At 44.9% G+C, this 21,996-nt stretch overlaps 1 protein-coding gene across 2 annotated transcripts in view; it reads left to right on the top strand.

The window, feature by feature from the left end:
* LOC138813963 (cullin-4A) overlaps positions 1 to 21,557 on the top strand; it is a 38,397-nt gene extending 16,840 nt beyond the window's left edge. Inside the window, exons 6-20 of one of the 2 annotated variants that reach the window (XM_070002596.1) lie at positions 40 to 202; positions 544 to 633; positions 1,319 to 1,401; positions 3,460 to 3,527; positions 7,605 to 7,723; positions 8,411 to 8,603; positions 10,950 to 11,054; positions 11,175 to 11,285; positions 11,390 to 11,475; positions 11,746 to 11,853; positions 13,676 to 13,789; positions 15,708 to 15,813; positions 16,055 to 16,227; positions 18,972 to 19,124; positions 20,353 to 21,557. In XM_070002596.1, the coding sequence (XP_069858697.1) occupies positions 40 to 202; positions 544 to 633; positions 1,319 to 1,401; positions 3,460 to 3,527; positions 7,605 to 7,723; positions 8,411 to 8,603; positions 10,950 to 11,054; positions 11,175 to 11,285; positions 11,390 to 11,475; positions 11,746 to 11,853; positions 13,676 to 13,789; positions 15,708 to 15,813; positions 16,055 to 16,227; positions 18,972 to 19,124; positions 20,353 to 20,448 (1,768 nt within the window). In that variant the 3' untranslated portion in view covers positions 20,449 to 21,557. Of the gene's footprint in view, positions 1 to 39; positions 203 to 543; positions 634 to 1,318; positions 1,402 to 3,459; positions 3,528 to 7,604; positions 7,724 to 8,410; positions 8,604 to 10,949; positions 11,055 to 11,174; positions 11,286 to 11,389; positions 11,476 to 11,745; positions 11,854 to 13,675; positions 13,790 to 15,707; positions 15,814 to 16,054; positions 16,228 to 17,897; positions 18,573 to 18,971; positions 19,125 to 20,352 lie in introns of those variants that run through there. The other variant, XM_070002597.1, reaches the window with a different exon arrangement.
* Positions 21,558 to 21,996: the final 439 nt, after the last annotated feature.

Here is a 21,996-nt window from a genome sequence, read left to right as displayed (position 1 = left end):
GCAAAACTAAAGCCCGATTCTCTATTGCTGTCTGCACAGGGACATGGGGCTGGAGCTATTCAGGAACCATATCATCAGTGACAGAATGGTACAGAGTAAGACCATCGATGGGATCCTGCTGCTAATCGAGCGGGAGAGGAGTGGTGAGGCTGTGGACCGGAGCCTGCTGCGGAGCCTGCTGAGCATGCTCTCGGATCTCCAAGTGAGGCACCCCCTGGGGCCACATTCAGTGCCCATGGGTGGTGCAGGTGGGAATGGTGGACTAACAAGTATTAGCTATACAGATGGGACTTTCTTTAACCTTTGAGGAGGGAGTGGTCAGGAGCCACAAAAAGGAAAGATTGGTAAACATGACAACCTAGAAGTGATAACTTTGTCATGGAAAACACACCAAAAATGAAAGTAAAAATCAGGTGATAAGCTGAAGAGAAATACCAACTACACATAAAAGCCAAGGCTGTGTGGTAGGCACAAGAAGCTGGGGAGTATGTGTTGCCACCTGCCCACTCAGCTGACACTGATTAATAACTGCTCGTTTTTCAGGTATATAAAGATTCGTTTGAACTGAAATTTTTGGAAGAGACTAATTGTTTGTATGCTGCAGAAGGCCAAAGATTAATGCAAGAGAGAGAGGTGAGACAGCAGAGTGGTCTCTATTTGCATTTTCATCCATGTGAGAAAGCCTGCACAGTATGAATAGCAAACTGATAGCCAGTGGTCATCTGATAGCCTCTGCTACACAGGAAAACCTAGTCTAGAGGCAGACCAAGGGACAGCAGGGCAGACACTGACCATGGTTCTGGATCCTCTGTTAAAGAGGTTTCACATCTGCTAGGGACATCATGACTGTCAGGGGCAAAGGATCTGTTCACTCCTGGACCTGCAGGGTGCACTTGGAGGCCTCTGCAGCCACATAGATAGGTGTCCTCTGCAGACAGCCTTAAGCCTGGTCTGGGCATGGCAGTGGGCACTGGGGCTTAAACCTGTTGTGGGCCTTAGTGAAAGGCTGCCTGTGGCATCCCCTATGCTTTGTGGTAAGTAGGGAACAAGGTGGAGCCTCATCCTCCCACTATGCTTTTCTCACATACTCTCAATCCGCCTGTCCCCACTTGTCTTTCAGATTTCTCATACACTGTGCTTTTTAAAAATTACTGTTATTGGTATTTCATGAAGAAAAGAATTTCAGAGAATCTATTTGTTGGCAAAACAGGGATTTGAACTCAGAGCCTTATACATTCTAGGCAGTCACTCTACCACTTGAGCCATGTCCACAGTCCAGAAATCTTGCTACTGATGTGTTAAATCTCTTCTTTGGAAGGTTCCAGAATACCTTAACCATGTGAGTAAGCGTCTGGAAGAGGAAGGAGACCGTGTGATCACTTACTTGGACCACAGCACACAGTAAGTGCGTTTTGCTTGTGTTTACCCAGCTTGCTGTTGAAGTCAGTGGTGTCTCTGTTCATTTATCTAAGACTACCTTCACAGTGTTCTCGCTCTTAAAGGTGCCTGCTTACCATTTGTCCTTACTCTGTGCTTACAAATCACACTTCTCCCATAAGTGCTGCATGAGTTTTCCAGAAACTGATTCCAGCAGGCATTGCGTGTTGACAGTGACAAGGTGGGATGTTGATGAGGCAGTTGGTGTTTGGGCCTGAACTCGGGGCCTGTCTGTTCGCTCTTTCAAGGCTTATTCTCTACCACTTGAGCCACATCTTCATTTCTGGCTTTAGAAATTTTAAGACCTGAGGTTGATGAGTCACTAGGAAAGTAAAACAGGAGAGGTCATGTATTTGTGCCAGAGAATGTCCTGCTATGATGAGAAGAAGGGATGGAGACCCAGTCATGGGCTAGAAGGGACAGAAGCAATGTGATGGCTGGGTGGAGCTGAGCCCTTGATGGCGGACAGGCAAGAGGAAGAAGAGGGACCAGATCACGGAAGAAACACCAAGAATATAAAAACAGCATGTTTCACAGGCGAAGTTGTGTTCACACATACCATGTGCAGGAACTATGGTCCTGGGTGTCCAGCCCAAAGCCAAGCTAGGTGAGGACAGGATTGCTTTGGGTGAGGTGCATTGTCACGCTTCCTTTTCGTGGTGGAAGAAAAAAGGGACAGTAGCCCTCAGAAGACAGTGCGGAAGTGCCCAACTGGTCCCCAGAGGACCCAGTTCCACTCATGACCCATCGCCATGGGCAAGTCAGTCTCCTCTCTGAACGCATTGTCCATGTGTGGAGTTGAATGTGAAACGACAGCTCTGTCTTTATAGGCTACAGTGATACTTAAGTTGGAACGTAAAAAAATTTCCTCATATCACGGTTCAAAGCCAGCCCGGGCAGGAGAGACCGTGAGACTCCTATCTCCAATAAAACCACCAGAAAACCGGAAGTGGCGCTGTAGCTCAAGTGGTAGAGCGCTCGCCTTGAGCTGAAGAGCTAAGGGACAACGCCCAGGCCCAGAGTTCAAGCCCCACGACCGACAAAAAAAAAAAAAAAAAAAAAAATTTCCTCATAAGCTTTGACATAAAAGATTAGGATGATTCCCTGGACTAGTAGCGCTTGGGAGAATAAGGAGATGCCCCTAATCTTCTGAAAAGAACCAGAAAACAAAAATTGAATTGTGGACAATAAATAAGCCAAGAAGAAGATTTCTACACCTAGTGAACGTGGCAGATTTGCAAGTGCTCTGTTGTTTAACAGGCTTATGCCTCAGACCTCAGACAAGTGTCCACCACAAGTAGGACCCTGCTCAGCAAGATAAGGGAAAAAATGTACAGGCAGAGGGAAGGACTGCAGAAGTCAGCAGAGGGTTAGTTAAGGACAGGTGAAGTCACAAGAGGATGATGGTGGGTTGGGTCTACAGAGTCTTCACCTGCCATTCCCTTCCACGCTGTGGAAGGTGACAACAGAAGCAATGTCAAGACAAGAAAGCAAACTGAGGTGGGAAGATGGGAGTGAGGCCAGCATCTGAGCGCTAAGAAGATGGTCACCATGGCAAACTCCCGAACTCCTGAGCACTGGCTCAAAGGTGCCACTTCCCAGGAACAGCCAGGCTGCCAAGCCAGCATCATGACTCGTGCAGAGGTCAGACCAAATTCCCCTGTTCATTCCCTAGGACACCAGACTTGCCTCAGCAAGTGACAGGAAGTGCCACATGGTGGGGGCCATAGCCAGAAGCCCCCGTCTGAGGAAGAGAGCAAATATGCCTGCCAGCCAACCCAGCTCCTACCTTCTTGAACCCCACCTGTCAGACCTGGGCCCACTTGTGGACCTGTGCATATTGCTCATCATTCATGGATTTAGAACTGCTGGTAGAAGATGCTGCTGCCTGTTTGTGTGAGGAAAAGCTTGCTCGTTGGCCTATGCTCTGCCTGGTTGCAGGCTGACTGTACCAGATTTAACTTGCTCACCTCTGCCAAAACCTCTGGTTTTGCTGACACTTGTTCTGTTCTGCCTTTACAGAAAACCACTGATTGCTTGTGTGGAGAAACAGCTACTAGGAGAACATTTAACCGCAATTCTCCAGAAAGGTATGTTTTCCTAATCTCAGGTGAATTAAACTGAACACTAATCTGTAACTCATGAGACTTGGGAAACATTGCACTTAGCAATACAAGGATATTTGTTATTTCCATAAAACAAATTGCTAAAATGATTTCTAATACTCTAAACATTGATGGAAAAATGGTGAAGCAAGGTGTGGTGGACCATGCCTGAAATCCCTTCAGTAAGGAGGACCACAAGATAGCCAGACCTTCTGAAAGCAAGAAAGAATGTTTACTGCTAAGGCACAGAAGTGTCCTGCAGACCAGAGTGTCCTAGGAGAGGTAGGTGCCCAGGGCAGCATGCTACCCACTGGGAAGCGGCAGCTCTCAGCATGGACTTACTTCTTTTTTTGGGAGGGGGGTTCCGGTCATGGGGCCTGAACTCTGGGCCTGGGCGCTATCCCTCAGCTCTTTAGCTCAAGGCTAGTGCTCTACCACTTGAGCCACAGCGCCACTTCCACCTTTTTTCTTTTTGCTTATGTGGTGCTGAGGAATTGAACCCAGGGCCTCTGGCATGCAAGGCATGTGCTCTACTACTGAGCCACCTTCCCAGCCCTGGACTTATTTCTTTACTGTCTTATCATCCTATGCATCTTACCTACCTGTGGACATGCACTGGCACGTGTCGGGTTCTTCCCGCTTACTCCGTGTAGAGAGCAAACAAATCATCCACATTGTCTAGGCAGAGACTCGCTTTCTTTGGGAAAGAGTGTTCTTAAGAGTGAGAGAGTGTGCGTGCGTGCGCGCACACACACATGCCCACACACGTAAGTACTCAGCTCTTTGGGCTTAAAACTCAGGGCCTGGGCACTGTCCCTGAGCTGCTTTTGCTCAAGGCTTGCATTTTACCATTTGAGCCACAGCTCTGCTTTCATTTTGGTAGTTTAGAAGAGATTAGAGCCTCACAGACTGTCCTGCCTGGGTTTGCTTTGAACTCTGATCCTCAGATCTCAGCCTCCTAAGTATGTAGGATCACAGATTTGAGCCACCAGCCCTCAACATACTGTCCCTTTTAATCATTTACGTGTGCAGTGTTGCTGTCTGAAAGCCATTTAGAGTTTGAAATGAGCAGCTTCTCTCTCAAGCCCTTGGATCCTAAAAGCTTAATTGTAGAAGTCCTGGTAACATGCCCCACATGTATTCTGCCAGATGCTCGTGCTCTCCCCAAGGAGATACTTAAAACCCAATAGGAAGGAGAGCCGGTCTTGTCAAATATCTGCTCACCCAAGCCTCTTCCTCAGGTAGATGTCTTTCAGAGTTAGAGTGATCCTGTGAAACCATTGTCCTTGTTTACAAACAAACAGGAAACAGCTCAGAAGCTTGATGTGGTCCCTGACCACATGACTTGAAAGTTGAGAGCCACAGCTCCCTTGTAGATACATTTTCTACTCACACTACACAAAACCCTTCACAGCCGGTGCCGGTGCACCTGTAATCCTAGCTACTCAGGAGGCTGAGATCTGAGGATCATGGTCAAAGCCAGCCTGGGCAGGAAAGTCCGTGAAACTCTTTATCTCCAATAAACCACCAGAAAGCTGGAAGCAAGTGCTGTAGCTCAAGTGGTAGAGCGCTAGCCTTGAGCTGAGGAGCTGAGGGACAGCACTCAGGCCCAGAGTACAAGCCACACGACTGACAAAAATCAATAAATAAAAACAAAAAACCCTTTTCAGCCAGTGTATTTCCATATAAATGAGTACTTCATATCCAAGCCCTGTAAGAACAAATGCATTCATTGACCAAGATACATTGTGCTCATAACCTTATTTTTGGGATTGAAACCCTTGTATACTATTATTTAGTTCATATATATATATATATATATATATTTAGTTATCTATTTATTAATGCATCTAGTGGCTAGGGATGTGGCCTGTGTAGCTATCAAGTGTAAGGCCCTGAATTCCAACCCCTCCAAAGCCAGGCATGCCTATATTCCTAGCTGAGGCTGAGATCTGAGAATCACCATTCAAACACAGTCGGGCAGACAATCTGAGACTCTTGTCTCCAGTTGAGCAGCAAAAAGCCAAAAGTAGAAGTGTGGCACCAGCCATGAGTAGAAAAATGCTGAACAAGAGTTTGAGGCTCTTGAGTTCAGAAGCCCCAGTACTGACAGAAAAAAAAAAGTTGCATCAATAGATCAGAAGTAATCTTGGGTCATAAGAAGCACCTGGAGCTTTAGTGTGGGATCTACACGCCGCACTACAACCCCTCACCACACATCTGCATGTGCCAACTGCCAGGTGTATACCTGGTACCCAGACTAGAGGCATGCAGCTTGGGCAGTATGTAGAGCTTACCTCCTTCACTCTGCCTAGCTGCTTCTCCAGTGGCCAGAAAGTAATACTGAGAAAATCTAACTGATTGCTACTGTGATTTAGTGTTGGAAAATTGTTTTGAAATTTAAGACAATAAATCTGGTGGGCGCTGGTGGGTCATACCTATAATCTTAGCTATTCAGAAGGTTGAGATCTGAGGATTGCAGTTCAGAACCAACCAGAGCAGGAAAATCCATGAGATCTTCAATTAACTACTAAAAAGCCAAAAGTGGACTGTGGATCAAGTGGTAGAGTACTAGCCTTGGGGGGGGGGGGAATAGCCTAAAGACAGCACCTAGACCCTGAATTGAAGCCGTGGTGCTAGCATCCCAAGGAAATAAATCAGAACATCTTAGAGAAATGGAGTGAGGAAGGGTGAACAAATGCAGTCATAGTACTTAACATATACTGTATAAAAAAGGAACTGTGCAGCTTGTGGGCAGGGATGGGAGGGGGAAATGGGGAAATGGTAACCCCTCTGTACAACACCTTCATAATAATAGTGTTTTATGTGTGTTGTGTGTTTGCTGTCTTGCCAATACTGAGTCTTAAACTCAGGACCTGGGCACTGTCCTTGAGCTTCTTTTTTTCAAGGCTAGCACTCTACCAATTGAGCCACAGTGCCACTCTTGGCTTTTTCTTTTTAGGTGGTACTGAGGAATTGAACCCTAGGCTTCATGTATGCTAGGCAAGCACTCTACCACTAAGCCACATTCCCAGCCCTTAAAGTTATGTTGTTAAAAAATATTTTGATGTTAAGAACTTTAAAATAGGTGGTAAATAATAAATATTCCTCCATTTATTTGTGAATAAAATCAGTTTAAAAAATTTAATGCCCCAACCAGGCACTGGTGACTCATACCTGTAATGCTAGCTACTCAGGAGGCTGAGATCTGAGGATCACAATTCAAAGCCAGCCCAGGCAAGAGAGTCGGTAAGACTCTTATCTCCAATTAACCACCAGAAAACCAGAACTGGTATTGTGGCTCAAGTGGTAGAACGCTTGCCTCGAGCTGAAGAGCTGAGGGACAGTGCCCAAGCCCAGAGTTCAAGCCCCACAATTGACAAAATAATAATAATTTTGATCCCCCCAAAATAGTAAAAACTGGAAACAAGTCTGAAAAATAAATCATTATATCATATTGCTTACCTCTTAATAAACACATTTTTTTTAAAGCACTGGGGTTTGAACTCAGGGCGTTACACTTGCTAGATACTCGTTCTGTCACTTGAGCCACACCCCTACCCCTTTTTTTCCCTTTCGCCTTGTTACTTCGCACATAGGTCTTTCCTGAGACCACAATCCTCCCCTGTATAAGGTCCCTTAAAGAGTTCCTGGGGTCTAGTTAACTTTTTGCCAACACTGGCCTTAAGCACATTATCTTGAGGAGCTAGATCCTAGGTATAACCACCAATCGTGACCTAACGTGCCTGATGGACTAAAACAGAAATAACTAGGATCATGCATTTCCCAGGGAAAATTGTTGTCTAAATGTTTTTTGGCTATTATTGCTATAGTTTACAAAGGGTTTTTGTGAACGAAGAATACATTACCCTAGCATACTGAGGAAATTCAGCTTTTCCTCATCAGTCCAGTTCCACATTTAAACGGAACAATTTAACCTGCATAGAAGCAGAGGTTTACATACTCCTTGAATCTCCAGCTTAAACACTAACTTGTGTGTTGTTCACTATGTTGTGGACACTTGCTTTCTGCTGTAACCTCTCACTTTGTGCACACTTGCAGGGTTGGACCACCTACTGGACGAGAATAGAGTGCCAGACCTCACACAGATGTACCAGCTGTTCAGCCGGGTGAAGGGCGGGCAGCACGCACTGCTACAGCACTGGAGCGAGTACATCAAGGTGGGGCCTGTGGTCCCCAGGACAGTGCCTGCCAAGATGCACACAATGTCCCTGAGCAGGGAATCGGACTGTTGTCAGGGGCTATCGATTCCCATCATAGAGACGTGGAAGATGGTGCTTTATCATTTCCCTCCAAGTCACCTGCTCATATGTTTCCTTAGCATCTGAGATAACACCAACCTTGGACACTGTCCAAGAGGACATGTGCAGCATCCGTCCTCACCATAAGTACTAGCTGAGTTGCACAGTCCTACCATTAAACAGCAGTTGGTGCATCTGCTCACCAGACATGCTTTTGCTTAGAGCTGCTATATGCTTTGGTATGGTTTGTTGTTCTGCCTGTTGCTATATTTCTGAGCAATCCTAATTTAGGATTTATAGCCCAGATTCGTGCTTCCATGTTGCCAGCATTTTTCTACATCACTTGTACGGTGCCATGCAGAATCTCTCTGGGTGTTGTGTTGAGCAGAAGTGATGCCTAGTGCTAATTTAGGACCTCTTTGGATGCCGGACCCAGTCTTCCTGCGGGGATGGCTGGGCAGTGTCTGCCACCGCAGAGGAGATGTCACTGGCATCTAGTAGGCAAGGCCAGGGCTGCCGGCAGGTTGTGTGGTTGCCTGAAGAAATGCAATTGGGCTCATAGACTGTAAGGACAGGTCCTGATTTGGTATTTATTTGCTTCTGCAGACTTTTGGGACAACGATTGTTATCAATCCTGAAAAAGATAAAGACATGGTGCAAGATTTGCTGGACTTCAAGGACAAAGTGGACCATGTCGTAGAGGTGTGCTTCCAGAGGAATGAGCGCTTCATCAACCTGATGAAGGAATCCTTCGAGACGTTCATCAACAAGAGACCGAACAAGCCTGCAGAATTGATCGGTAGCACAACACAGTCCTGGCCTTTTAGTAGGAGAAAATAAAAAAGGACTGGAGTATATTTTTTTCCCCAAGTGGTCAACTCCTTATGGGAAAGTAGTTCAGGATTCATATCAAGCCTTATCAGGACAGTTCTCAGCAGTGCATGTCTCCTCTGCACACCCATCAGGGAAAACATGGTAGGGATTAAGTAAAGATATGAAGCCTGGCATCCCATGCAGAGTATTGTTTTAGTGTATACATCCTGGACTTGAGCCATAAGCCTCTGTCTGGACTATAAGCAAGTCATGCTCAAGTGTGTGAATACCCTTGCTTTGTGAGGACAGCATTATCAGTATTGGGTGGTACTTAATGTGAAATAATCTTTAATCGCCATATTTATATCCTCCACCCAGAATTAAATTGAAGTTAGGTAAGATCTCAAAGGGGCAGTTTGGCTTTTTTGTTTGTGCTAGTTCTGAGACTTGAACTCAAGGCATTACACTGTCTTGACTTTTTTGCTCAAGGCTAATGTTCAACTACTTTAGCCACGGCTGGCAAATTGCCAGTGAGACTTGTGGACTTTCTTCTCCAGATTAAATTCAAACTAGGTTCCTCAGATTTCAGCCTCCATATTAGCTAGGATTGTCGGTGTGAGGAACCAGCACTCACAAGGGCAGGGTTTTTTCTGTTGGTTCTTATGCCATTCCTAAGGCCTGAACTCAGGGCCTGGGCACTGTTCCTGAGCTATTTTGCTCTAGGCTAGTCCCATCACTTAAGCCATAACTCTCCTTTTAGCTTTTTTTTAGTGCTTAATTGGAGATAAGAGTCTCATTGACAAAAAAAAAAAAAAAAAAGTCTCATTGACTTTTTTTGGGGGGGGGGAGTGGGAGGAGGGTCCAGTCATGGGCCTGAACTCTGGGCCTGGGCGCTGTACCTCAGCTCTTCTGCTCAAGGCTAGCGCTCTACCACTTGAACCACAGCGCCATTTCCAGCTTTTTTTTTTTCTGCTTATGTGGTGCTGAGGAATCGAGCCCAAGGCCTCATGCCTGCAAGGCAAGCACTCTACCACTGAGCCACCTTCCCAGCCCGAGTCTCATTAACTCTTAATCCTGCTTGGGGCTGACTTCAAACCATGAACTTTAGATCTCAGCATCCTAAAGAGTTAGGATTATAGGCATGAGCCACTGGTGCACAGCTATTTTTTCTAAGATAACAAGTAATAAAAGCAACAATAAGGGAAATGAACATGGGGTGGAGGCGTGGCTCAGTTAGTTGGTAGAGTACTAGGCAATGAGGGAAAATACTAGTTTTAGACCAAAAGTGAAATGACAAATGGTCAGAACAGTGTAATTGGGCTTTTTTACCCTGGGATCCACTGGCTTCCTACAGAGGATGGACATGAAACCTTTGGGAACCTGGGCGCCTGGACTTTGGAAGTCTTGAGGTCTGCCATGGGGGCTTATGTCACTGTCCCAGCCACCTGAGACTGGTTTGTGCAGCGTCAGAAGCAAGAAGCTCCAAAGGGAACACATTCATCCCTTCATTTTAAGTACTCAAAGACCTGAGAACAATGCTCTGAACATAACCTTTCGCTTATTAACACACCTCGGGAAGGGTCCTTCTAGTTCTGTGGCATTCAGTATGTGTTCTGGAACCCAGTTGCTGTTTATCTGGGGTTAGAAACATAAGAGCTCATGCATGGTTTGAAGCCAGCCCAAATGGGAAAGTCCTTGAGACTCTTTGTCTCTAAGCACCAGAAAAGCCAGGAGGGGAGTGATGGCTCAAGTGGTAGAGCACTAGTCTTGAGCAAAAATGCTCAAGGACAGCACCTAGGCCCTGAGTTCAAGCCCCTTGATCCACACAAAATAAAAATAAAAAGACACTTTAACCTATATAAGGACCACTTGGGGAAAAAAATGTGCTTGAGTTTTTCTTTCCTTTGCTGAACTTCAAAAGGCTGAACAGGGGGTTACAATTTAATGTGTCCATGTAGTTATCCAATGCTTCTTGTGGAGTTGCCTCTTCTACCATTCTTCCATGTCGTGTCCCCTATCCCCAGACTCGGCTCATGTTTCCTGCTTCCTTTTTCTCATATGTACATTGCATGTCCTTGCTGTGTTTGTTCTCTGTTCCCTTTTTCATTTATCTACCTCCCTCTCAAAGCATACTACTTTGAAGATTCCATTTCTGGATTTACATTTCATAGGAAACCCTCTACTTTTGTCATCAGTTGCTTGTAGAACTCAGAGGCTGTTTGTTTTTTTCCCAGTGCTGGGTGTAGAAACCTAGCTTGTACACTAAGCAAGTGTTGTACCTCTGAGCTGCCTCCCACTAGTTCTTTTCTAACTTTAATTGTTACTCTCTCAGCTAAGCATGTGGATTCAAAGTTACGAGCAGGCAATAAGGAAGCCACAGATGAAGAGCTGGAGAGGATCCTGGACAAGATCATGATCCTGTTCAGGTTCATCCATGGTGAGAAACGGGTGCTGTGTGGCCCCAAGATCAGTATCAGGCCCTCTCCAAATGGATAACCTTAGCAAGTCATTCACATCAGCTGTCGAAAGCCTGGCTTTATTCTATGTGGTTTCACAGGTAAAGATGTTTTTGAAGCATTTTACAAAAAAGATTTGGCAAAGAGGCTGCTTGTTGGAAAGAGTGCTTCAGTTGATGCTGAGAAGTCCATGCTGTCGAAGCTCAAGCACGGTGAGTGTATGGGTGGGCCTGACGCTGGGATGGTGGGGTGGGCCTCATGATCCTGCCCCTGCCCCATGGGGTGAGAGCCATCCTTCCTACCTCTCCTGATACAGAGTGCGGGGCAGCATTCACCAGCAAGCTGGAGGGCATGTTCAAAGATATGGAGCTTTCCAAGGACATCATGGTTCACTTCAAGCAGGTAAGTCAATTTTTTTAACTAAACCACTGGCTTAAGTGGGCCTAAGGGTCTGTTTCTGGTGCATAGCCAGCAATTGAAAAGTCACTTCTGTTGAGGTGAAAGCATAGTATTGGCTGGAGCAGAGTATGTTCTAGAATCCAAAGTAGTTGCTGACATGTGAGAACCATTGTTTTAACATTATACCATTTTCTTTTCTGGACTCTATTTCTGATGATAATCCAAAATATTTTACCTCGGGTTTTATTGTGTGTGTGTGTTATCTGTTTTTAGCATATGCAGAACCAGAGCTCTCCAGGTCCTATAGACCTTACAGTTAACGTCCTTACCATGGGCTACTGGCCCACATATACACCCACGGAAGTGCATCTCCCTCCGGAGGTGAGTGTCCACCCACCTGATGCCACTAGGACACCCAATGGCAGTCAAAGCCTGGTGTCTTCTGTGGTCTCTGGGAGGCGGTATTTGTATTTGAAAGTGACTGCCTTGCTTGTGGTCTGTGTTTGCCTCAACATCCTTCCCTTCAGCTTTCAGTAATGCTGAAGTCCTGAGAATACTGTCAGGGGCCTGACGTGTCAGCCAAGCTGCCGGGTACTGAGCTTCCTTGGGTTGCGAGGAATCCTGGGGTTAGGGAGGCAGAACTCCAGCATGTTACAGCATGCTCACACCATCAGTAATAATGGCAAATGAGGGAGAAGGGCCAGCTCCTCGGTTGGACAGAGAGAGCTTCCTTTAGTGGACTAAGGACAAGGGATTCTGTCCTCAGCAGAGGAGTGGGTAAAAGTCGACAGTGCAGGCAGGAGTTGGGATTATGCCAGTCCAGGTTAGGGAAAGTCAAAGTCTACCCCTTGAGGTCTCTCCTGAGACACTGGCATCCAGTCCCTCATAAAACAGATTTCCTTTGCAAGACAGGCTCATTTCTTAATTTCTGTGTTGGTAGCACTGCTCAGTAGCCTTTCTTTGATTTTTGTCTTTTCTACCTCTGTCTTCGCTCCATGTCTGCCCTCTCAGCAGCTGGCCAGCATGTCCCTTTGTTTCTCAGCTCTGCACAAGGCCCCCTTTTACGTTGCTCTTCTCCCTGCCCCACTTTACCCTCGGGGCTGGGCTAGCTTGTAGTCCCTGACACATGAGCTTTGTCCATTGCCAGTCCCCACATGTCTGCCAGGTCCCCTCTGCTGTGACAGCTGCAGGTGTCTGTGCTTCACATGACAGTTTCTCAGGAAGACTCTAGGCTCCTGTCTCAGCAGCTGTTCTTTCTCTTCCCATTAAGACCCAATTTACCTTGGCCAGAAATTCTCCATCTTATGCTCCTGGTGGGTCTTTGTGGCACTGCCAGTGTTGCTGCTTCTCATCCTAAAACAGTTATACTTAAGAAAGTGCAAGAGCTGGACACCAGTGCTCAAGCCTGTAATTCTACTACTGGGGAAGCTGACACCTGAAGATTGAGGTTTGAGGTCAGCCCAGACAGACAAATCTGAGAGACTCTTACCTCCAATTAACCAGCGAAGAGCTTAGATGTAGAGTTATGGCTCAGTTAGTAGAGCACCAGCCTTGAATGAAGAAGCCAACAGACAATATCCAGGCCCTGTACCATTAAGCTCTAGTACCAGCATGGAAAAAAAAAGTACAAGATGGAAAGTATACACAGTATAGTTCAAAGAATGACCATCAGCCACATGTGTGGCATTTCTCTCGCAATAATGTTTTTCCTGCATCATGTGAATGTAGGTTGCGTAGTGCCCTAGGCTTTAATATTTGAGTGGGTGTCTCTCCAGAACACCTAAAGTACCTATTTAGTCAGATGTCAGATTCCAGAGTGTGGAAAAGGAACTGTCTAGGCCTGTCTATAACACTGCAGAAGTGGGAGTGGGAAGCCCAGCAGCAGGCAGGACAGGTGTTGCAGACACCACCTTGACCCAGGGTGGCCTGTGCTGTGCTGGCTGCACTTGACTATATGTGTTATTGGCTCTGGCTGGCAGGCATGGGGTCTGTAGGACACAATGTTTCTGATATTAAGTACCAACTTGGGAACTGTAATGGGAAGTTCCAAGCTCTGAGGATGGTGGGCATTTTCATAGGTAGTAGAATCCAGAGAAGTAAACAACAAAATTAAGGACTCTGCTTTAATTCTGCTGTAAAAACTAGTGTGTAGCTGTTGCATGAATGTGCTCAGCTTGGTCCCTGTGTCTCCCACTCTTGGCAGATGGTCAGACTTCAAGAGGTATTCAAGACATTCTACCTGGGCAAGCACAGTGGCCGGAAGCTTCAGTGGCAGACGACACTAGGGCATGCGGTGTTGAAAGCAGAGTTTAAAGAGGTCAGTTTTTGGCTTCATTTTATCTTGCTTTGTGAGTTGATGGGATGCTTAAAATATCTTTGAACTTTGGTAGGAAAGAAGGGAAAGATTGCATTATTATTTAGCTTGTTTTCCAGGTCAATAAAATGAGTAGCAGTTAAAGTGCTATTTGTTTCACTTATCAAAATTCAGTAATCAGGAATTACCTTTTTTTCCCATGGGAAAAAAGCACTGATTGTGAAGAAGAACCTCATAAAAGCACAATTGAAGAAAACAGTGTTGTGAACATGCATTCCATTTCTGTGTTCTCCCAGCCAAAGAGTTACAAATTGAACTACAGTGGGGTGTTATTTGGGTTTTTTGTTGTTGTTGACGTTTTTCCAATACTGGGGCTTGAACTCTGTTAGGCACCACTGCTCCTTAGCTTTTATACTCAAGCCTGGTCATCTACCACTTGAGCCACAGCTCTACTTTTGACTTTTGGTAGTTAATTGGAGATAAGAGTCCCATGGACTTTCCTGCCCAGGCTGGCTTCAAAATGCAGTCCTCAGATATCAGCCTCCTGAGTAGATGGGATGACAGTTGTGAGCCACCAGCACCTGGACAATGTGCTGCTTTTGACCACAGGGTTGAAGGGAGACCATCTCCTGCAGCTTGGGGAAGGATGGCCCTTGGAGCAGCATGAGGGCCACTTCCTGACTTAGTTCCAGGCATCTTACCACATGGTTTTTAAGTTTGCTGTTTCATCTTCCTTTTGTTTGTAGGTGTCAGTGAACAGGTTATATAATTACCAAAGAGGGCCTTCAGAGTGTCAGCATGCTCTTTGCTGAAGCCCCTTCCCCCCCCCCCCCCATTAAGAGCTGGAAATCCTACTTATCTGCACATTATGTAAATTGTACATGCACATTTTGTGTGTCGTTGTACATTGTTGTCTACATAGCACCACATATTTTATTTACAGTTGACTTCCTGCATCCCAATTATTTTCTTGCTCAGTATCTTTATTTAGGACACCTGTAACTGTCTACATGAGTCAGGGATGGTCTCTGGACCCCGGAGGTTGCATCTGAAGCTGCCCTCTGACCCTCTTCCCCATGTCCTCTATACCAAGCCTAGTTTTTGATTCAATCTTGTTATGTAGCCCAGGCTGGCCTCTGATTTATGTTTCTGCCGTAGCCTTCTCAGTGCTGAGATTACATGGCATGTACAGCCATGCTAGGCTTCAAGAGAAGAATTTTTAAATGCAATAACTTAAAAGAAGTCATTCTGTCCCTTTGTAACCGAATTTTAGAAATATAATTTCTTCTTAACTTGATGGCTAGTGATAAATTCTTTTTTGTATATGCTGCTCCGGGGGGGGCTTGAACTCAGGGACCGTACGCTATGCTTTGCCTGACCTTTTTTTCTCAAGGCTAGCACTTGGCTTTTTTTTTGTTGTTGTTGGTCATGGGGCTTGAACTCTGGGCCTGGGCGCTGTCCCTCAGCTCTTCAGCTCAAGGCGAGCGCTCTACCACTTGAGCTACAGCGCCACTTCTGGTTTTCTGGTGGTTTATTGGAGATAGGAGTCTCACGGTCTCTCCTGCCCGGGCTGGCTTTGAACCATGATCCTCAGATCTCAGCCTCCTGAGTAGCTAGGATTATAGGCGTGAGCCACCAGCGCCCGGCTAGCACTCTGCTTTTTGAGTCACATTTCTACTTCCAGCTTTTTGGTGATTAATTAGAGATAAGTCTCATTGACTTCCATGCCCAGGTTGGCTTTGAACCTAAGTACTCAGATGTCAGCCTCCTGAGTAGCCAGGATTACAGGTCTGGCCAGCAGCATCTGGCTTTATTGGTAAATTCTTAAACACACACACAAAAGTTTAAGAACAGCAGCAGCTTATTGACTTGCCAAGCGTGTCTGAACACAGCCTCTCAGTGACAGCTCTTTTTCTTTCAGGGGAAGAAGGAGTTCCAAGTGTCCCTCTTCCAGACATTGGTGTTACTTATGTTCAACGAAGGTGATGGATTCAGCTTTGAAGAAATAAAAATGGCCACCGGGATAGGTAGGTAAACCTACTGTGAACATTAAAGATAAGTAGAAGTAGATTGGGTATAACAAAGTAGTAGAGCACTTGGCTACCTTATGTGAGGCCCTGGGTTCCATACCCAGTGCCACAGCAAAGGAGAAAATAATATTAAAGGGAAGCAAGTAAACTCAATTGCAGTTGAATTGATTTCTTGTCATTATTGACCAACTCTTGCTCACTTTACCCCAACCATTGCCTATGTTTGCTCCCCATTCAGAGGACAGTGAATTGAGAAGAACACTGCAGTCTCTGGCTTGTGGTAAAGCCCGTGTTCTGATTAAAAGTCCTAAAGGAAAGGAGGTAGAAGATGGAGACAAATTCATTTTTAATGGAGAATTCAAGCACAAGTTATTCAGAATAAAGATCAACCAAATTCAGATGAAGGAAACCGTATGTACAAGCTTTCCCTTTTTCTTTATGGGGCAGGCATTCGCCAAGGAGAATCCTTGGTGTTTATAGTTATTTCTGGACTGAGGTTAGCGCAATTTCTAAATAATGTGGATATCTGTGTTCATAAGGGTACTACTTTCATGTCTTTCTTTCATTCCATACTCAGTAGGAATGAAAATGAGGAAGATATTCACAGGTTGGTGAGCGAGGTGGTATCTACCATGTCAGAGCCTGCTGCACAGACAGCGTGTGGGCTTTGCAAAGCCAGCATCTGTCTTTAAACTTTGCAAAGCCTTCATCAGCTACTCTGAGCCCTCATCTTGGGGAGGGCCTCTGTCTGGGCTCGGGTGTCACAAACCCACAGCAGCATGGGAGCTGGTATAGCAGCAAACAGACCTGGAGCCAGCCCCACAAGGCCCTTTGTTTTGTGCAGTCCTCACACCCCAAAACCAGCACCTGTGTCTCCTCAGCTGCCTGTTTCCCTGAAAAGGTCAGGTCTGTCGTGTGTGTCAGAGGGCCTTTGTGAAGGGGCGTTGAGGTGACAGTTCAGAGGATCACTCCCCCCACTCCCAGCCCAGACAGGGTTTCATTACCCTGAGGTAGTCAGTGTGTGGACAGAAAAAACATTCTGATCACTCAAAAAAGAAATACAATATAAAGTATGTTCATTCTCACCAATACTTTTTTCTTTTTCTTTTTCTTTTTTTTTTTTTTGGTATTGGGGTTTGATCCTGGGGCCAAGCACTTGGTCAGCTTGTTTGTTCAGCTGGCACACTACCATTTGAGCCACATCTCCAGCTCAGGTTTTGGCATTGGAGTTGAGTGGACTGTTGACACTGGTTTTCCTGAACCACTACCCTTCCTGTCTCAGATTACAGGCATGGGCAACCAGTGCCCACCCTGGTCCTTATATATTAAAGGGTAGGGTGTGGCTCGGTGGTGGGAAGCTTGCATAGCTTGGTTTGTAGATGTGATCCTCAGCACCACAAATAATATAACAATAACATTTGCGTATTTTATTTTTTAATTTTTGGTGCCAGTCCTAGAGTTTTTGTGCTTTCTCTGTGCTTTTGTGCTCAAGGCTAACACTCTGTCATTCGAGCCATAGCACACTTCTGGCTTTTTTATAGTTAACTGAAGAGTCCAGTGGACTTTACTGTCAGAGCTGGCTTTGAACTGTGCTTCTCAGATCTCAGCCTCCTGAGTAGCTGGGATTATTTTATAGGCATGAGCCACTGGCACCTGGCAGGGTTTTTTTGTTTTGTTTTTTGTTTTGGGGTTTTTTTTTTGGTACTAGCACTGGGGCTTGAACTCGGGAATAGGCGCTGATTCTTCTGATTTTTGTTAAAGCTAGCAGTCTACCACTGGATCCAGAACTCCATTACTGGCTTTTTGGTCATTAACTAGAGATAAGAGTCGAAGATTTTTCTACCTGGGGTGGCTTCAAATATCAGGCTCCTGAGTAGCACTCTTATGCATTGGGAAGCACCCACAGCCCAGAATAAGGCCTGTAACGCATGTGCACAGCCCTGCCCAGGGCCGTGACTTGTTAAAATGGGCGTGAATGTGGGTGGGAAGTACAGGAAGTCTGGGTGGCTGAGTGGTATGAAGGCCTTCTTTAAAGAAATGACTTAGCATTATTCAGGAATTGAGGAAAGGTAACTTTGCAGACAGAAGAGGAAACAGCCCTGTGTGGCCTAACAGCACGGAACCCAGCTAGATCACAGAGAGACTACTCAGACCTGCACATAACCACGGAAAGTGTAAGAAGTAGAGGTGGGTGTGGTGCCCATAACCTACAAACAAAGGGGACCTTTTTTCCTTTGTATTTTATGACTGGTTATTATCAGTATGTATACATTAATGCCATTTTATATGTGCACCACCCCTAAGCTTTTGCTCAAGGCTGACAGTCTGTCACTTAATTCTGTTTTGTTGTGTTTGTCTTATTTCCAGCCACTTGACAAATTTTTCATCAGCTTAGGTGTTTTTTCAGTTGAATTTTCTGGACTTTTCTTTCTTGATTATAAATAGTGTTGTTTCGTTTCAGCATATCTCTTCAGTTGTCAGTTGTATGGCTTGTGTTTCCTAAATAGTACATTTAAGAACTAGCAGTGGAAATTTCTCTTCTTCCTGTTTTATCTCGAGTACAGGGAGTATATTGAAGGCTCAATCATCCCCTTCCTGAAACTTACTTCTGTCACAGATGTAACAGGTCATGCTCGCCCCGTTGCTGCTGCAGCTCATTAGGCTCTGTTTAGCTCAGGTTGTCCCCTGGCACTTCTCACTTGTTCTAATACCTACTCTTCATGGTGTTCAGGTCTTCCACTTATGAAAAGAATCCTTATATCCTGAGATATTTGTTAAAAAAAAAAAAAAGTTTTCAGTTTTCATTCTTCAGCCTCTGTCAGCATGTAATCTGTAATCTGACCTTGGAGTGCTTTCTTGATGCTGCTCATCTTGGCAAAGCTTATATATATTTGTGAGATTCTTAACTCTAATGAACTTCCAGTCAGAAGTGGAGCTGTGGCTCAAGTAAGTGGTAGAATGCTAGCCTTGAGCACAAAAGTTCAGGGGCAGCTCCCAGGCCCTGAGTCCAAACCCCAGGGCTGGGAAAATAAATAAAGCAGGAGTCATCTGCATCCTGGCTTAGTTTGCATCAAAACAAAGTTTTTCCTCAAACCCAACAACATGAACCAACAATGGAAGTAGCTTTACACCATTCTTTTCTTTTTTCCATACAGGTTGAGGAACAAGTTAGCACTACAGAGAGAGTGTTTCAGGATAGACAATACCAGATCGATGCTGCAATTGTCAGAATAATGAAAATGAGGAAGACTCTTGGGCATAACCTTCTGGTCTCTGAACTGTATAATCAGCTGAAATTCCCAGTAAAGGTAAGTGTATCCACAGCAAGGTTGATGGCCACAGATCATTTGAGACTCTCACTGACAGACACACAGAGCATGTTGGACTCACTGTCCTAGCCATCCTCCTCAGATCAGGGTTGTGCTCTCACAAAAACAGACTGGGAAGCAAGATGCAAAGGCCTGCATCCACATGTGCCCATCATCCTGGCAGGAAGGGCAGACCCATAACCACAGGATACTATACCAGCTTGTAAATGCCGGATACTTTGCTCCATAGTTGTAGCAGTTAAGGTCACTCAGCAGGATCTGGGAGGAGCAAAGCATTTCAACTGCAGCCCCAGTCAGTTCAGTTAACTAAGCTAAGGGAGTGATAACCTTGGTGATACTTGGTTGTTGCTCTGCCATGTGAAAGTCAGCCTGTCCCTCTGTTCTGGCGGATTCAGAAATAAGTCATCAATGCTTACCAATTAGGCCAGAAGGTACCCCGTTCTCAAAGCTTTGGCTTTGTTGCTGATCTCACTGGTGTGCTTTGGGTGAGGAGTCTCCTGCTTCTCTGAAGCTTGCTCTGACCCTCTCTCTGTACTAGGAACTAAGTAGTCAGCACTTCCAGGATGGGTAGGAGCAGTGCCTGATCCACAGTGATGCATGCATAGCTCCGGTGTTGTTCTTTCCCACCTCTAGCCAGCAGCTTGTTTTTCCCTCTGCAGACAGAGACTCAGCAGTTAAACAGGGAGTAGTATAGTGTGTGGCTGGCCAGAACCCTAGCCCCTGCTTTTAGAAGTAATAGGATTTTCAGCTATATTTTGCAAAATTTATGGCCCATCACTAAATAGACTTACTATTTGGAAAGTAGTGACTCCTTGACATAGACCTGCCTCCTGATAGAGTAGAGCTGGCTAGAGCATGGATGTCCTGGTCAGGAACACTCAGAATCTGGGGAGACACTGTAGCATATACAGTGTTTCACAATGAAGTATGGGCTCTCCAGCACAAGATTTCCCTTCCAGGTGAGAGCCTGTCACTTAGTAGAGTCTGGTGCTCTAAGTGCATGGCCAGCAGGGAGGAGTAGTTTACATCTCCCAACCTTGCCTTGAAGTAGGAAGTTTTGTTCATTTTGTAATTATCAGTAGCATGCACAAATATGTCTTTGTATATTTTTGTTGCAATAATTACGTACCTCACGCATGATGTATTATATTCCCTTTTGTTTCTAGTGTGGTTATAATTAGGAATTTTGTTTGATTTTCTTTTCTAGCCTGGAGATTTGAAAAAGAGAATTGAATCACTTATAGACAGAGACTATATGGAGCGAGATAAAGACAGTCCAAATCAGTACCACTATGTGGCGTGATGTACCAGCGTATTGCTGTCTCCCATGAAACATTTTAAACACTAGAATGTGTGAAAAAGCAATGAAGTCCACGTGCCGTTTTCAGGACCCCCAAGACTGAGCCGGCTGTGGACATTCGGACACCAAGGAGAGATGATTGTTGGTTCCTTCTTCCCAAGGCTCAAGGCTGTCCAGATGACACATATCTCTTTCCCCTCCATTTCCTCCTCTAGTTCTTTTAGACATTTAAATTGTTTCTGTTGCTCTGTGGAAAGTAACTTTTTGAGGCTGGACAGGAAGATATTAGTTCCTCCTTCACAGGTCTTATTCTTAGGGCAGAAAGCACAGTCATGGTTTGAGTAGTTGTGGGATTGCGTTGCACAGTGGAAAGACCCGACATGCTTCATATTCCCCACTATGAGTCCTGGCAGCCATACACACTGAAAACTGAAGCCCTGAGTTGGTAGACGCTGGAGTCAGTATCCATGCTGCCACTTCACCACCTCCGGGAGCCTTGACCTCTGTGTTCCATGTCCTTCCAGAAAGTTTTAAATTCTGTTGCCTGGTTTCTTAGAAATCTGGTTTCAAAGTGATATCCTTGATTGCCAAGAGGACATTGTATCTGATGTGCGTGATTAAGTGCCCATTGCCACCACCAGTTCAGTTCAGCTGATTTTCCTGTGCAGTTCTGTTTTAAGGCCTTGGGATTAGCGTGTTGCTGTTTTCATTCTGAGATTGAGTCTAGCAGTCCCTGGTTTTTGCATTGGGGTGACTGCTCTTTGATTTTTTTTTTTTTTTTTAGGTTGCAGTATTTGTGTGATTACCATAATAAAGTGTGGTTTGGTTTTACAGTTGTGTCCAGGGAGCGTCCTTGTTCTCTGCCCACTGTAGAGAGCTTCACAGGAGACCCAAGCCTTGACGTTGTGATGCAGAGGTCATTTTGTTGAGAGACTAAAAGGATTTTGTTGGCACCTGGCCAATTGTGCACATACAATGTTGAGCAGTGACAGGAAGGTTCAGTAGTGATGTTAGTATGGTAACTGACAAAATACTTTTGTGATAACACTTAAAAAGTACTTTATATTTTACAAAATAGCATGTTTCATTTTGATTAAAAGCTACCAAAGGACTTTTGATCATGGTATAAGTGTTTAAAGCAATATTTTCTGGAATATACCAAGTTTATATAATTTGATTTTATGCTAAATTATTAAAGAATTTTCCCCTTTTGAAACATGCGTGTTTAAAATATCTTTTGGGTTCTGATATTAAAATCCTTATTCATTAAGCATCATCTTTTCTATATTTGTAAATTTTCATTTGAGTTCTACAACTGGGCCTGTGAAAGATTTCTATTTCTCTTCCTTACATTTTAAGTTCATTGTGTCTAGAGATTGTTAATACTGTATGTAATTTAACGTACTTTGAATAAAACTAGTTTAATTGGCCCTAAAATTACATTAATAAAACATTTTGGTATGCAAACTACACATTCCTTCTGTCACTAACTGTTAATTACTTGTACCACAGATGAAGTAGCCAGAGGCAGGGAACGCCTGTCATCCTCAT

The sequence above is a fragment of the Dipodomys merriami genome, unplaced genomic scaffold (assembly GCF_024711535.1).
Source record: "Dipodomys merriami isolate MVZ:Mamm:240054 unplaced genomic scaffold, mDipMer1.0.p SCAF_6, whole genome shotgun sequence".
Classification (NCBI taxonomy): Eukaryota; Metazoa; Chordata; class Mammalia; order Rodentia; family Heteromyidae; genus Dipodomys; species Dipodomys merriami.
This window is presented reverse-complemented; position numbering and strand designations above follow the sequence as displayed.